Source organism: Sciurus carolinensis, chromosome 8 (assembly GCF_902686445.1).
Source record: "Sciurus carolinensis chromosome 8, mSciCar1.2, whole genome shotgun sequence".
Taxonomy (NCBI): domain Eukaryota; kingdom Metazoa; phylum Chordata; class Mammalia; order Rodentia; family Sciuridae; genus Sciurus; species Sciurus carolinensis.
Window position 1 is genome coordinate 413095 of NC_062220.1, and position 16754 is coordinate 429848.

General features: G+C 45.1%; 1 protein-coding gene across 2 annotated transcripts in view; it reads left to right on the forward strand.

The window, feature by feature from the left end:
• The first annotated feature begins 770 nt into the window (after positions 1–770).
• Positions 771–16754, forward strand: part of Ncapg2 (non-SMC condensin II complex subunit G2) — a 60881-nt gene continuing 44897 nt past the window's right edge. For both annotated transcript variants that reach the window (XM_047561302.1, XM_047561303.1), the window contains exons 1-6: positions 771–1189; positions 3296–3415; positions 8122–8310; positions 8873–8987; positions 10618–10772; positions 12663–12797. In XM_047561302.1, coding sequence (XP_047417258.1) covers positions 3338–3415; positions 8122–8310; positions 8873–8987; positions 10618–10772; positions 12663–12797 — 672 coding nt within the window. In that variant the 5' untranslated portion in view covers positions 771–1189; positions 3296–3337. The remainder of the gene's footprint in view (positions 1190–3295; positions 3416–8121; positions 8311–8872; positions 8988–10617; positions 10773–12662; positions 12798–16754) is intronic.

Below are 16754 nucleotides of genomic sequence, written 5' to 3' on the forward strand. Positions count from 1 at the left end.
CAAATGTATCTAGGTGGTATTTCCTGGGAAATTTCCTAGAAAAGGAGAAAGGGAATGATCTCAAGTGCCTGGGTAAAACAGTTAGAAATTCCAGTGGTTTCTAAGGCTTTGCTTTCAACAAAAGTTGGGAAAACCCAATCAAGTTATTAGCTGACAAAAACTAACTAAAAGAAATCAATGACAGGGGCTGGGGCTGTAGCTCAGAGGCAGAGCGCCTGCCTAGTAGTGTGAGGCACTGGGTTCCACCCTCAGCACCGCATAAAAAGAAACAAAATAAAGGCATGCTGTCCATCTACAACTACCAAAAAATAAAATCAGTGACAGGCCAAAGGATGTCATTTAAATAAAATGTGCAAAGAACTGACAGACATCATAGAGCCTCTTGGGGGTGGGGCTTCCTATCGCACCTGTAGGTCCCCCTCCAACTCTTCTCCCGGTTTCTTCCTCCCTGCTTTCTCCCCCCCACTCCTCTTCTTCCTCCTCTCTTCTCGCCCTCGCTCCTCTTCCGCTCCTCCCCTCCCCTAATCCTCCCTCCTCCTCTTCCTGCCCCTCCTCTACACCTCCTCCTTTCTCCCTCCACCTCCTCCTTTCTCCCTCCACCTCTCCGACTCCTTCACCTCCCCGACTCCTCCACCTCCCCACTCCTCCTCTTCCTGCCCCTCCTCTACACCTCCTCCTTTCTCCCTCCACCTCCCCGACTCCTCCACCTCCTCACTCCTCCTCTTCCGCTCCTCCCCTCCCCTAATCCTCCCTCCTCCTCTCTCTCCCTGTCACCTCCCCGACTCCTTCCTATTCCTCTCCCCTCTTCCTGCCCCCTCTCTTCCCCAACTCCTCCTTCCTTCCCCTCCACCCCATTTTTCTCTTGCTTCCCTCCCTCTTTCCCGGCCGTCCCCTCCACATCCTCCGACACAGAAGCGGCAGGACACGTGCGAGCGTGGTGACGTCAGCGCACGCACAAGCCGCCGTGCTGCTCGTGGCCTCAGGACCTGGAGCGTGCACGGCCGCCAGAGGCCACGCCCAGAAGGCGGGCGGGGAGCCTGCGCGCCCGGAGGTGTGGGCGGGGCCGGGCGTCCGCCACAGCTCTCGCGAGAGCGCCCGTAGATGACGCGCAGGAGGGCGGGCGCGCTAGGGCGCCGGCGGGTGTGTTTGAATCTGGTCCGAGCGCGGGAAACGGCGGGTCTGGGGCGAGGTGAGCACCGAGCGACTAGCCGGGTGGGCTCGCGGCCCGGCGCAGGGGCGGCGGGCAGGCGGGGCCGCGCGGGCGGAGCGGCCTCGGCTTGCTCCTGTGGGCCGCGAGCGACACTCGGGGCGCGGGGACAGACGGGCCGCGGCGAGTAGCCGGGGAGACCCCGACCGCACCGGGGCTGAGGGAAGCGGACCCGGCCCTGGACCCGGGGCTGACCAGACTGGTCCCAGCCCACAACCAGGGCCGAGCCGGGCCGGACTCCACCCTGGACCGGGCACTGACTCAGACGGGACTCCAGCCCGGGACACGGGACTGACCAGAGACCCCGTCCTAGCCCGGGACTGACTTAGATGGCATCCCAGCCCTGGACACAGACTGACCAGAGAGACCCCACCCTGGACCGGGCACTGACCCGGACAGGACCCCAGCCCTGGACACGGGGCTGACTTAGGATCCCAGCCTTGAACCTCCTAGGACTGGCCAGAGAGACCGCACCCTAGACTGGGCACCGACCCAGGCAGGATCCCAGCCCTGGACAGGGGATTGATTTAGGAAGGATCCCAGCCCTGAGCCCAGTCTGACAGAGAGACCCCACCCTGGGCCCATGACTGACTCTGGCAGGACCCCAGCCTACCACCGGGGACTGACCTGAGTGACCCACCCCGGACCCAGGATTCACTCAGGTAGGACCCCAGCCCAGGACGCAGGACTGACTCAAGCAGGACCCGAGACCTGGACCTGGGACTGATTAGAGGACCCAGTCCTGGACCCAGTCTGAACAAGACAGCTTCCTGACCAGCACTCGTGGCTGAGCCAGAGAGGACCCAACCCTAGACCTGGGACTGACCTAGAAAGGACCCAGCTCTGGACCTGGAAAAAGTGACAAGAATCAGGCAAAGGGGAGGGTCTCAGACCTGCCTGTTTAGGGCGAGTGACCCCATGTATCTTATTGGACTGTTTTTCTAAAGCCATGAATTGGTGATATTATTATTCAAGCTTGTTGCTGGCCAGTCTCTGTTCCCTCCTCATTTTCTTGGTCAGTAGGATTACATACGTGGGGAGTCATCAGACGGAGATTATTTTCTACTTTTGCTTGTTCAGTTTAGAAATTAAAATCTAGGATTGTATGTTAAGATGACTTCCTATCCCTGAAGTTATTGCCAGTAATTTTTCATATTGCTCTATTTATAGCAATGCAGGTTATTTATTTTTTATTATTTATTTATTTTTAAATTTTTAATGACTTGCTTTATAATTAGAGAATTATAATTGTGCACAGTATTTGGGTTCATTTTGACAAAATAACACTTGCAAGGAATTTATTTCCATCCTCATTTCCCTCCTTTCCCTTACCTCCATCCTCCCCCTATTCTTTCTCTCCTCCTCTACTGCTTTCCCTTTCACTCCTAAAATGAGGGGGTCTGTTGCAAAATTTTCCATCATTTGCTATTACTTCATCTTTAGGTCACATTTAGAGTAGGGTGTGACTAGCAGGTGGTGTAAGTGTAAATAGAATTGATTGGGGAACCATATGCAGGAAGGAGGGTGCAGGGAGTCCCCTGAGCTCTTACCCGCAGGGGCAGGGAGGAGGGTGCTGAGGTTGGGCATGCCTAATGCTTATCTAAACAAGCTCCCAGGTGTCCCCAGAGCCTTCTGGTCCTCACTTGGAATAACAAGCTCATGCTTAATAACAAAAGGACTGTAGGTGGGATTCTCCTGATGGGGAAATGGCCCTTTAGAAAGGAAGAGGCTATGCAGTTCAACATTGGGAGCCAGCCTGTTCTGCTGTTGAGTTGACTCAGATCTGCCTGAGCTGGCATCTCAGATACTGAAAGGGATAGGAGGTGAGCTTCCTTGGGTCATTTGAATTTGTTCTTTCCTTAGTTGGTAACTTCATTAACAACTGATAAGGACATTATTGATAATATCCTCAGTGAAGAATACATTATTTTTCAGATTTTTATGCAATCTTATATTACAGTATTCTTAGAAACCATCTACCATGGGTGGTACGAGAATTTCTCAAAGTTCTCAGGTGTTAATGTCAAGTTAAATATTGTAGGAAGAGATATTTGCAAATGTAAGTTCCAGTATGCTTGTGTTTTCCAGGAGGGTTACAAAACAAATGCCATTTGAACAGTTTCATCCGTCATGGAAAAGCGTGAGACGTTTGTACAAGCAGTGTCTAAGGAGCTGGTTGGAGAGTTTTTGCAGTTTGTTCAACTTGACGTAAGTGGTTTAGATTTATTGTGATGTTAAGTGTTACTATAAAGTTCCAAAATTATTATGTCCCTGAATGAAATACATTTATTTAATGAATCCTTAGGAAACGACCTTTATTTTAAATAAGATAGTAAACTCTTTAGATTCAAACAGACCTGTTGATGGCTGAGCTAAAGTATAGAAGATAAACAGAAGTTTACCAGTCAAAGGACCAGTCTAATGGAGGGTTCCTCTAGGACTGGAGAAGGCAGGTTGTTTGAATCTGGAGAGGTTCTGCAGGGTCAGAGTGCAGGTGCAAGGGGTGGAAGGGAAGGTGAGGTCTCTTGGCTTTGGCAATAGACACTTGCGTATTTTGTGTCAGGAGTGCAATGCATGTGTATTTAAAGTCTAAAAGACTTGTTGCAAACTGCATACCACAGTGTTCCTAAAACCATAGTGAACTAAACTGATGATGAAGCGAGTTAACATTAACTTAAAACAAAAGGCAAAGGTGGCACACACCAGTGGCTTCCTGATGACAGGTGTCCCAAGGTACCTTTGCTCCAGTGGCCCCTATTGCTTGCTGTGAGCATATGCAGTGTTGCTTGGTAGCCAGTAGCATCTCAGTGGACTACTGAGTTATGCCTCACACTAATAAAGTGTTAGTTTTAGTTTATAATTAGCAGACTTTATGAACAATATCTAAGTACCCAGTCACTGTGTAACTCATAGTTAAAAATAAAAGTGGTGGGCTGGGATTGTGACTCAGTGGTAGAGTAGTTGCCTAGTACGTGTGAGGCATTGGGTTTGATTCTTAGCACCACATATAAATAGTAGAATAAAGGTCCATTGACAACTAAAAAAATGTTTAAAAATAAAAAGAAAAGAAAAGAAAAAAATAAAAGTGTATGTAGGGTTGTGTGTTGCATGGTTTCAGCAAGTTCAGTGATGAAATACTGTTTTGTGTAACAATGACAATTTCCCATATTCATTCAGAAAAGAACTAAAGAAAAGACTCGTTGGGCACAGTGGCTCATTCCTGTAATCCCAGAGATTTGGGAGGCTGAGACAGGGTTGCAAGTTCAAGGCCAGTCTCAGCAATTTAGTGGGACCCTGTCTTGAAATAAAAAATAAAAAACAGGCCTGGGTATGTAACTTAGTGGCAGAGTGCCCCTTGGTTCAATACCTAGTACCAAAAACAAAAAAGGTAGTATTGACGTAAGTCAGTTTGAGGCCTGTTAGGTGGACCTCTGCAAGGACAGTTAATTCTGCTACGTGCCCATGTGTGCATTGCTGACAGTCTTGCAAAATTGGCCATTAGAAACCAGGGAGATCTTGGGGGAAATGGGGTTAGGGCACAATACTAAAATTTTTATAGTGACATTAAAAAATATAGGAACCTAATAAAATGGCACAGTTTTATGTATGTTAAGTCACTAAGAAACACATAAGTACCACACTAAGTGTGGCACTTGACCTGAAAAAGATTGGAATTTGTAAGTGAAAGTGTGTGTCTGCACTCGCACGGCATACCTGCCCCTCCTGTGTACAAGAGGAAAACAAGAGGCAAAGACACTATAAGCTGAGGGACACTCTGAGTGAATGGGGGATGGGGAGGTGAAGTGGAGGGAGCCATGAGTGAGTGGGGTATGTGTACTGTGTGACCAGGTGTGATGGACTGACTGCAGGTGCCCAAGGCATGTGTGTTCTATGTGAGAATGGAGTTGATGTTTCAGTTGCACAGGGAGAGAAACTAAGACAGGTATGTAAATTTACAAAGCAGGGAAGGGCAAGAGTACTTGGTGGGTAGAGAAAGCCTCCAGGAGGTGGTATCTGACCAGAGGTCTGAAGGGACCCTAGGGATTCACAGTAGTGGAGAGACCAGAGCCTGAGGCAGGACACACTTGGGAAGGAGGAGGGTGTAGGTGAGGATGGAGCTATAGCCAGACCAGGTCTTAGGTGAGGACAGAGCTGCATCCTCGGGAGCACCCATACAGTGGTGGGTAGGTGAGGGTGCCAGTATGGGGCTCCAGGGCTTGCCTCGTGGGAACTGAGAATGGCTCTGGGTATTGTGGACCTTGGTAGGTACAGCCAGTGGAGCTGTGAGGTGGACCCTAGCTCATGAGATTCAGAGTTAGATCACCTCCAAACAAGTGGTGAAAGTGAGGAGGCTTACAGGAAAGCCAAGGCTCCTGAGCAGGGACTGTCCCAGGTGGAGCCTGGAGCGTGCTGCCGGGACACAGCCTGACCCTCCTAGAGGAGCCGGAGGGAGGAAGGCCCTATTTCCTCCCTCCTTTTTTCTCTTGAAATAACTGCAAGGTTGAAGAGACACTGCAAGAATAGTACCAAGCATACTGAGACCTCCCAGTGCTGCACTGCCACCTGTCTGCAGCCCCTTGTTCACACGTGGTTTTGGAAACCTGGAGGTAGTTGCAGGCATTGTGCCTCCTGACCCCAGGAGTTCAGTGTGCATTTTTCTTAAAGGTATTTTATTTTATAACCACATTAAGACCTCAGGCTGGGTGCAGTGGCATGCACCTATAATCCCAGCTATTCAGAAGACCGAGGCAGGAAGATTGCAAGTTCAAGGCCAGCCTCAGCAACTTCATGAGCCCCTGTCTCAAAATAAAATAAGTGCTGGGGGCTAATTTAGTAGAAGAACCCTTGCCTAGCACACATGAGGCCCTGGGTTGCATCACCAGCACCACCATGCACTCAGAAAAAAATCTTCAAAATCTTAAATTTAACCCCACAAATGAAAAAAAAATTTAAGTTGTAGATGGCACAATACCTTTATTTTATTTTATTTTATTTATTTATTTATTTTTATTTTATTTTCATTGTAAACAAATGGGATACATGTTTCTGTTTGTACATGGAGTAACAGCATACCATTTGCGTAATCATACATTTACATAGGGTAATGAGGTTTGATTCATTCTGTTATTTTTTTCCTTCCCCCCACACCTCCCACCCCTCTTTTCCCTCTATACAGTCCCTCCTTCCTCCATTCTTGCCCTCCTCCCACCCCCCACTATGTGTCATCATCCGCTTATCAGTGAGATCATTCATACTTTGAATACCTTTATTTTATTTATTTATATGTGGTGCTGAGGCTTCAACCCATTGCCTCACATGTGCTAGGTAAGCACTCTACCACTGAGCGACAGTCCCAGCCCCAGATACCTTTTTGTGTGGTACATATTCACGTTTCTACCACTGACCCAGTAGTGTCCGTCTATGTAGTCTTTCCTGACCCAGGCCCAGTCCAGTGTCAGGTGTTGCCTTCAACTATCACACCCTTTGGGCATCTTTCCACCTTCCTGTTCTTTCCATAGCACTGAGGGTTTGAGTACCTCTCTGTGGCTCTTGAGCACGCCCTACCCTGTGTCTGTCTGGTGATCTGAGCAGATTCCAGTGTTTGCACCATTTCAGCAGCACCGTCAGACAGAACAGGAGCATGCGTCAGTCCAGTGTGGGTCACCGAACTGGTAGGTGTCCGCTAGTCTGCACTGGGGCTGCTGTTTTCCCCCTCGTAAACATCAGCAGCCTTTGGGGAGGTGTTGGCCCTGCAGACCACCTGCTTCCAAGTGGACTTCTCCCTGCTCATTTCTGCACCCTTTGATAACCTTGCTCAGTCCATTGTGATGATGGTGGTAAAAGTGTGCATGTTCCATTTCTGTTCACTGGCACTCAGTGAAAGGTTTATTATTATTAGGTTCCCAGGTGTTACCATGTTGGTATAAATAATATCACACCGTTGATTATGACTTGGTAGGCCATGTGCTACGTTGGTGCTCAGATTGTCCTAGAGTGGCTGTAGGAAGTCCCTTTAACTGGATTCTTACTCTTTTTTTTTTTTTTTTTTTTTTTCCTCATGGTGCCTGGAGATTGAACCCAGAGCCTCACACATGCTAGACAACTACTCAACCCCTGAGCTACAACCCCAGCCCTTTTAAAAGAGTTTACTTTGAGATAGAATTTGGCTAAGTTGCCTAGACTAGCCTTGAATTTGCTGATCCTCCTGTATCAGCCTTCTGTGTCGCTGCAGTGACAGACCTGCATCTTCCTGAAATCCGTATCTTTTTGACAATGGTCTGTATTTGCTCCATTAAAGAGCCTGGAGTGAGAGACAATGGGTCCAGGGAATAGTTGGGGAAATCTGAAATGGTCTCATTGGCTAAAGGAGAGACCACTGTCTAGGAAGGAGTAAAAGGTGATTTTGAGGGTCCACATGGGGTTGGACAACAGAAACTGAAAGTGGAATCAGTCTGCTTGAGGTCATTGTTTTTCTTTTTAAGTTGTATATGGACACAATGCCTTTATTTTATTTATTTTTACGTGGTGCCTAAGGATCAAACTCGGTGCCTCATACATGCTAGGCAAGCGTTCTACCACTGAGCCACAGCCCCAGCCCAGGTCATTATTGTTCAGCATTCTTTTATGACCTAATTGTGTTACAGGTCTGGAACTGGTGGACCTTTGAGTTGATTTCAGGGAAGGTTTTGCTAAGTGGGTGAAATTCAAACTCTAAAGATCAGAACCCTAGCAAAGAACAGGAAGAAGAACTCATTGTGTTCTGATGACAGTACCTGTACTTTCCCTCTTAGGGAGGGCTTTCGAAGACTGTGAGCACACTCTTGTAACTAAATTGACAAGCTTTTCGTTTGATGACATTTTGAAAAGGATGCAACTAACTTATTTATTTTTAATTTTTTGTGTTTATTTTGCAGAAAGATGCCTCTGACCCATTCAGCTTAAATGAATTGCTAGAGGAATTATCAAGGAAACAGAAAGAAGAATTATGGCAAAGACTAAAGAATCTATTAACAGAAATGTTGTTGGAAAGCCCAGTGGATGGGTGGCAGCAGGTGGACGTCCAGCATCAAGATAGTATGGAGACAGATCATGGTCCAAAAGTGGTATACTGTCTTTTAAAAATAAAAAATTACCTCTTTGAAAGTGTGTTTAAAAAATACAGTGTGTTTATTGTGCATAATTGTTTTAAGTTAAGAAAAAGTTTGAAGTGAGAAGCCAAGGATTTTCTTTCTTTCTTTCCTTTCTTTTGTGGTAACTGGGTATTGAGCCCAGGGTCTTGTGCACAGTAGGCAAGCCCTCTACCCTTGAGGGCATCCCCAGCCCAGAGGCCAAGAACTCCAGAAGTCAGTTCTGTTTGTAGTTTTGCCTACTTGCCAGTCTGCTCTTATTAATCTGGTACTCAGTGTTGCTGTTTTAGGACTTTCCATTGACCTTTGTTTCTTGTGCTGCTGGGTATTAAACCCAGGGCCTCACCCGTGCCATGTGAGCACTCTGCCACTGAGCTCCATCCTCAGCCCGAGGACAGCTGGCTTATTCTGCTTCAGTTCACTCTTCAGAATAAGCTAGAAGTGGCTTGCTTTTAGCAATTTAGTAACTCGAGTCTCTTTTTAAAATGAACTTTAAGTTGATTTGATCCACTCATGCATTATTTTTTTTCATTTATAGAAGAAAAGCATTGAGATAATTCAGGCGATCACGTCTGTGATTCTGGCCTCTGTGTCTGTGATCAATGAGAATGAGAACTACGAGGCCCTCCTGGAATGTGCTGTGATCTTGAACGGTAAGCACCCTGGGAGAGTGGCATTTCCCTTTCAGCACCGTGGCAGCAGAGTGGCCTGAAGGCACAGCCTACACTCAGAAAAGGAGTGTCCTTCCTGTGAGGCTGTCCCCAGCAGCTCCCTGGTCTGGGCTCCATGTAGGTGTTTCAGTGGTGAAGACGAATGTTCTGAGCAGCTAGCCACTGTTGTTTACAGGTTTTTCTAGAAAGTTGGTCTTGTCTTACAGGACCAGTGACCGAGAGCTTACTTGAAGGACTGTGCCTGATTATAATTTTCTCAGCTTGTATTAGTGCCAGGTAGTGTCACTTATAACCAAGAATTCATGGCACTGATTTTTTTTTTTTTTTTTTTTTTAATCTGCCATAAGCATGATCTGAGGAGTAATTACTGACTCCAGGGTGCTTGCCAGGTTTTAGCTGGACTGTAAAGCGAGAGCTATTAATTTTGGAGGTGCCCCAGTCTGAATTAATGAAAGATCTAGTTGTGAAATATTTATAAAGTTACTTTATACACATAAAATATGTAAAAGCAATGTTATTATTATTTTTTCTTTCTTTCTTTTTCTTTTTTTTTTTTTTTTTTAGATATACATAGCAGTCAAGTATGTTTTAAAAAACAATGTTATCTTCAGGAATGATTTCTAAGAACCATTTCCAAGAACCCTTATCTCTCACTAGATGAGTGTGGTTTCAAGTCACAGATTGTTTGGTCAAACCTCTTTCTTGCCGTCACTTAGTAGGTTGTTTTAGTCTGAAATCTGGAAGTACAGTGTCTTAAAAAGTCAACCCCAATCAATATAAAAACAGTTCCCAAATGCTGTGAGAATGTTAGTACCAGCTTATTTGCACAGTCTCCAAATAACTTTTATTTATTTATTTTTATTTGTTTGATAGTGGGGGTCAAACCCACTGACACTTTACCACTGAGCTACATCCCTAGTCCTTTCTATTTTTATTTTGAGACAGGGTCTTGGTAAGTTGCTGAGCCTGACTCAAACTTGTGATGCTCTTGCCTCAGCCCTCAGGTTGCTGAGATTACAGACCTGTGCCACTGCACCCAACTTCAAATAACTGATTAGTGCTAAACTTGTAGTTATTGCTGTGTTCCCAGCCAATTTCACAATTTTTCATTTGTATAATGGCATTCAGATCTGTATGGATAAGTGTGAGCACAGTTAATATTATTGAGCTTTTCTGTTTATACAAACATTGCAGTTTGTTATTGTTGTTGTTTTTCGTTTTTTGTTTTGGTATGGGGATTGAGCCTAGAAGCACTTTACCATTGACTTATACCCCTAGCCTTTTTTATTTTATTTTGAGACAGGGTCTCACTTTGTTGCTGAGGCTGGCCTGAAACTTGCAGTCCTCCTGCCCAGCCTCCTGAGTCATTGGAATTATAGTCATATGCTACCACACCTGCTTTGTGTCTATCTTATTAACAGTAGTAAATCAGTCTTTTTTACTAAGTATTCACATTCTGTAAATAATTTTCATAAAGCTTTGACAAGTTAAACATAAGTTAACATTATCTGCTTAACAATGGTTCTTGGTACAGAGAGTCATATTCTCTTTACTGTTGAAACTGAGGTGACAGTTTGCTCACTAATGGAGAAACCACTGTGTTCTGTTCTAGGCATTTTATATGCACTACCTGAATCTGAAGGAAAACTCCAGAGCTCCATTCAGGATCTGTGTGTCACATGGTGGGAGAAGGGCCTGCCTGCCAAGGAGGACATGGGGAAGACTGCCTTTATCATGCTGCTGAGGAGGAGTCTGGAGACTAAAGCAGTGTGTTCACTTTCCTAGTGCAGACTTAAAGGGGCTGTGTGGCTGCAAGAGGCCTGGCTAAGGCGACTTCTCCACGTAGGGGTTCTTCACAACCGCAGGCTGTGCGGAGGTCACGGGTGGGTGTGGCAGCTCCATGGAGATTGAAAGCCAGGCCTCCTCCTCTGTCTTCTGGGGTATGGCTTCTCTCTTGTCACTTCATGTGGCATGGCTGCTGCTCTTCCTGTACCTCCTCATACCAGTTTAGGTAGGAAGAGACATCAGGAGCAGGGAGGGCCAGCTTCCAGGGCTCCTGTTTGCAGGAGAAGGAGAGAAAGGCTGGGCTGTGGAGAGAGGTGCTTGTGTGCCTGTAGTGCTGAGGGGCAGACATGGGTTGTTTTACGTGGCTGGGCCAAGGGAGAGAGCATCTTTGAAGGCTGATTTCACTTGGGCTGGTTCTCAGGCTTTCATCCTTTCCAGTTCAGAAATCTAGAAAATGAACAGTTGTTTCTCAGCATAGTAATACATGAGTTCATCTTAGCAAATTGGGCAAATGAAAATAAAAATCATCCATAATTCCACCACCCAAGGTGATCTTTGTTATTGTAAGACATCGAGAAGAGTTCTTGTTTTTGGCACTGGGGTTGAACCCAGGGTGCTTAACCACTTAGCTACATCCCCAGCCCTTTTTTATTTTTATTTTGAGACAGGGTCTTTCTAAGTTACAGAGGCTGGTCTGAAACTTGCTGTCTTCCTGCTTTAGCCTCCTGGGTTGCTGGGATTACAGGTGCGTGCCACCATGCCTGGCTCGAGGATAGTTTTTACTGACCCACTTCCAATATCTACTTCCTTAGGATGGATCCTAGTGGATATAAACTTGAGCCTTTTTCTGTTGTTATGGTGTTTGGGATGGAACCTGGGACCTCAGGCATGCTAGGCAAGTACTTTTACCCCTAAGCTGCATCCCCAGCCCTTTATTAGAAATTATATTTTGAGACAGGGTCTTCATAGGTTACCCAGGCTGGTCAAGACTTGCCATCTTCCTGCCTCACTTCCCAAGTAGCTGGGATTTCAGATGTGCACCTCTGTGCCTGGCAGGCTCTTGAGGGTTTCCTAAAAGATTGTACCTATGTAGCTCCCACCAGCCATGTCAGTCTCTGTGAGTAGACCCCATCCCAAGAATAGTCAGCATTAGGATAGAAAGCCTTCTGGCTGCATCTTAGATCTATCCGATTTTCCCTGCTGGACAAGGGATTAACTGAGAAACCCTTTTTTTTTGCATGAGAATTTATGCCATCACTGATATGTCCTTTAAATCCACTTGAGAGTATTTTAATTTAATGTGAAAAAATGAAGAGTTTGGTTCCCTAGTTGCATTGTCACATTGCAGGAGCTCAGTTGGCAGTTGTGGCTAATGGCTACTGCAGTGGCAAAGGGACAACATCCTCATTGCAGGAAGTTGTGAATAGCACTGCATTTCTGATTGCTTTTGCCTGTGTTTACAAAAATTTTCTCCAGGGCTGTACCATAGTGGTACGTGTCTATAATCCCAGCAACCTGGGAGGCTGAGGCAGGAGGATCACAGGTTCAAGGCCAGCCTCTTCCACTTAGCAAGATCCTAAGTAACTTAGTGAGACCCTGTCTCAAAAAATAAAAAGGGCTGGGAATGTGACTCTGTGGTAGAGCACCCTGGGTTCAGTCCCCAGTGCCAAAGTAAACAAATTCTCCAGACTTGCAATGGGGAGTTGCCCATTTTAAAGTTCATTTTCACTTGTCCCTATTTCCTACTTTTTGATGAGTCATCTATAATTATCATGATTTATGACACAAAATGTACTTTGAAGTAAGACCTCATCATTCATTTAAACAACCGGAAAACAAATGTAATGTTTTTCTTTCCTGTGTTGTTCCTAGGTTGCAGACATACGTCGGCTCTGGCGTGTTCATCAAGCTTTGTACTGCTTTGATTACAGTTTGGAGGAAAGTAGAGAAATTAAAGATATGTTGCTTGAGTGTTTCATAAATGTTAATTATATCAAGAAAGAAGAGGTAAATAGGTTTTTCTGCTTTGGTCTGTGTGACTCCCTCCCAGTAGACATTCTTCATGTTCATGTGGCTGCTGTTGCTCAGTCTTGCTTCTTAGGGAGAGCAGGCTTAGCCATCGAGAGCTGTGTATGCAACGGATATCGTTTTTCCTGTGTGGCAGTGTTGAAGCGGATACTTTACAGGTCCTTGCTTAGTTTGTCACCTAGTCAGATGATAATAGGGACTGTGAATACTGGGGGTTTAAATTGCATTTTAAATTAAGAGGGTTAAAAATAAGACTGAGAAAGCTTGTTTCTGTGGATAAGGTCTGACTTCTGCCCAAATTCTTTGTATTTGGGGGGGGTTTGAGGAACTAATGCATGGCCTTGTACATGCTATGCTCACAGTCTGACACTGATCCATACTCCCAGCTAATTTTTTCTTCATAGTGCTGGAGATTAAATCCAGGCCTCCTATATGCTGACAAGTGCCACAAGCTGCACCCAGCCCCTGGATCTTGCTGTAACTGGCACGTGCTCAAGACTGTCATCACGCAGGGTTCTCTGTTTCCGTTTCCCACCCATCCAGAATTCCAAGGGGGGCTTGTGGCCTGGTGCCCTGCTTGGCCTGGGGCTGTTCACATGGGGCTCCTGAGCAACTAGAACATGACCAGTGCAAATCGAGATGTGCCTTAGATGTAAGATGCGTGTGAATATGAGGACTTCATGTGAAAAAGAGTGTAAACATCTCAATAACTTTTTTACTTTTCAATGTTTTGGGTATATCGCTTTATATAAAATGTTATTAAAATCAGTCTTCTTTTACTTTTATTAATGTGGCTACTACAGAATTAAAGATTAGAGTGATGCTGTATCTCTGTTCTGTTCAGTCATATGCTATGTATCTAGTGTGGACTGTGTGTCCTTGCTGGGTGCGAGGCCGTTCTATGTAGCCTGTCCAGGTTCCTGGTGGCCTGGCAGAAGGTGAAGGGAGTCATCCTTCGCCAGAGCACTTGGCTCCCAGTCTCGCACCATTGGCGGGGTGACAGGTTCTCCAGGTGTGTGGTCTCCAGCCAGCAGCCCGTGAGAGCTTGTGTCCTCATCCCTCTTTGTCACCTGGTGGGTGGGACCTCAGTCAAGTAACTGGACCTCAGTGTTCACTCGTGTGCACCAGGATCAGAGCAACTCTGTCACAGCGTCGCTGTGAGGAGCCGATGAGGCCATGCTAGAGAAACAGCTGGTAGTCGCCTGGGGGTGAGTGTGTAGGGAGGCGCTCTGCTTGGGTCCTCGTGGTTGCTGTGTGCTGCTGTCACTGCTGGAGGACGTCAGACACCTGCACCTCCATCTCCAGGATTTCGGGGAAGCTCGGGAGAATAAAGAGGTTAAAAGGGGAGTCACGTCAACCTGTATTTACATCGACTCTCGTGTGAACAGTTGAATTGCACTTATTCATCCTGTACCTCTGTAGGTGTGTGGCACAGGCTTGAGGTTCGTTGTCCCACCCGCTTTTAAACTGCCTTGCTCCTGTGAGTTTAAGACGCCTGCCTTGTTTCTTAGTCAGTCACTGATGCAGTCTGCTCACTTCCTGTCATTTTGAGCTGTAACTTTTCTGGGGATTGAACTGGGGCCTGGCACATGCCAGGTGAGCTTTGGGTGAGCTACAGCCCCACCCTCCATGCTGTCTACTCCGTGGCACATTACTTCCAGTGGACACTACTGTGGCAAGCGTGGTTTTGTTTTGTGTGCACTGGGGCCTTGGACCCAGGGCCTCCTTCATGCTGAGCAAGTGCTCTGCCATTGAGCTGTACCAACCTGCTGGCCTTCTTCACATTAGCCTGCTGTTTCTGCAGGGCCACACCACCTGCTGCGGTGCTGGTGAGCAGCAGAGACCGTGGTGCAGTCTCTGGTGAAGCTCATGGACAATGTGATGTGCCCTGCAGGGTGTGAGCGATGTATTCTTAGCTCATAGTGCAGCTATAGTCTAGTAGCATGCACATAAATTAATGTTACATGATACAATTAATGTCATTATGCTCAGGCTCTGTGTATATGAAAATTCTCACTTGGCAAACAGCCTCTTAACTACGTGAGTCTTGATTTCTTTTTTTTTTTGTACTGAGAATTGAACCTAAGGTGCTCCACCACTGAGCTTTGTTCCCAACCCTTTTTATTATTTTTTTTTCTTTTAAAAAATTGGTTGTTTATTATCACTACTTCTCAGAAAAATTAGAAAAAATTAAAATATAAAAGTATTTTAAAATAATAATCATAAACATATTATATGTTAAAATAAATAACAACTTAGTAGGAAATAACTATATTTTCCCTAAGGAAATCAGTGAGAAGAGAAGTGCTGTTTTATAATTTTGTGTAGCTCTTTAGTATCTGACTGTAGGGAAGGCAGCTAGATTCTCATATTCTTTTTTTAAAATTTATTTTTATTATAAACAAATGGGATACATGTTTCTGTTTGTACATGGAGTAACAGCATACCATTTGCATAATCATACATTTACATAGGGAAATGGTGTTTGATTCATTCTGTTATTTTTTCCTCCCACCCCTCTTTTCCCTCTATATAGTCCCTCCTTCCTCCATTCTTGCCCCCCCATCCCCCATTATGTGTCATCATCTGCTTATCAGTGAGATCATTTATCCTTTGGTTTTTTGAGATTGGCTTATCTCACTTAGCATGATATTCTCCAATTTCATCCATTTGCCTGCAAATGCCATAATTTTATTATTTAGAGCTGAGTAATATTCCATTGTATATATACATATACCACAGTTTCTTTATCCATTCATCAATTGAAGGATCTCTAGCTTGGTTCCACAATCTAACTATTGTGAATTGAGCAGCTATGAACGTTGATGTGGCTGTATCTCTGTAGTATGCTGATTTTAAGTCCTTTGGGTATAGGCCAAGGAGTGGGATAGCTGGGTCAAATGGTGGTTCCATTCCAAGTTTTCTAAGGAATCTCCACACTGCTTTCCAGAGTGGCTGCACTAATTTGCATCCCCACCAGCAATGTATGAGTACCTTTTTCCCCACATCCTCTCTAGCATAATCGCCATTCTAACTGGGGTGAGATGGAATCTTAGGGTAGTTTTGATTTGCATTTCTCTTATTACTAAAGTTGGTGAACATTTTTTCACATGTCTGTTGATTGCTTGTAGATTTTCTGTGAAGTGTCTGTTCATATCCGTAGCCCATTTGTTGATTGGGTTATTTGTATTCTTCGTGTAGAGTTTTTTGAGTTCTTTTTATATTCTGGAAATTACTGCTCTATCTGAAGTATAAGTGGCAAAGATTTTCTCCCACCCTGTAGGCTCTCTCTTCGCATTGCTGATAATTTCCTTTGCTGAGAGAAAGCTATTAGTTTGAATCTGTCCCAGTTACTGATTCTTGCTTTTATTTCTTGTGCTATGGGAGTCCTGTTAAGGAAGTCTGATCCTAAGCCAACAAGTTGAAGATTTGGACCTACTTTTTCTTCTATAAGACGCAGGGTCTCTGGTCTGATTTCAAGGTCCTTGATCCATTGTGAGTTGATTTTTGTGCAGGGTGAGAGATAGGAGTTTAGTTTCATTCTGTTGCATATGGATTTCCAGTTTTCCCAGCACCATTTGTTGAAGAGGCTATCTTTTCTCCATTGCATATTTTTGGCACCTTTGTCTAGTATAAGAAAATTGTATTTATTTGGATTTTTGTCCGTGTCCTCTATTCTGTACCATTGATCTACCTGTCTATTTTGGTGCCAGTACCATGCCGTTTTTGTTACAATTGCTTTGTAGTATAGTTGAAGTTCTGGTATTGCGATACCCCCTGTTTCATTCTTCCTGCTAAGGATTGCTTTAGCTGTTCTGGGTTTCTTATTCTTCCAGATGAATTTCATGATTGCTTGCTCTATTTCTGTAAGGTACATCATTGGGATTTTAATTGGAATTGCATTGAATCTGTATAACACTTTTGGTAGTATGGCCA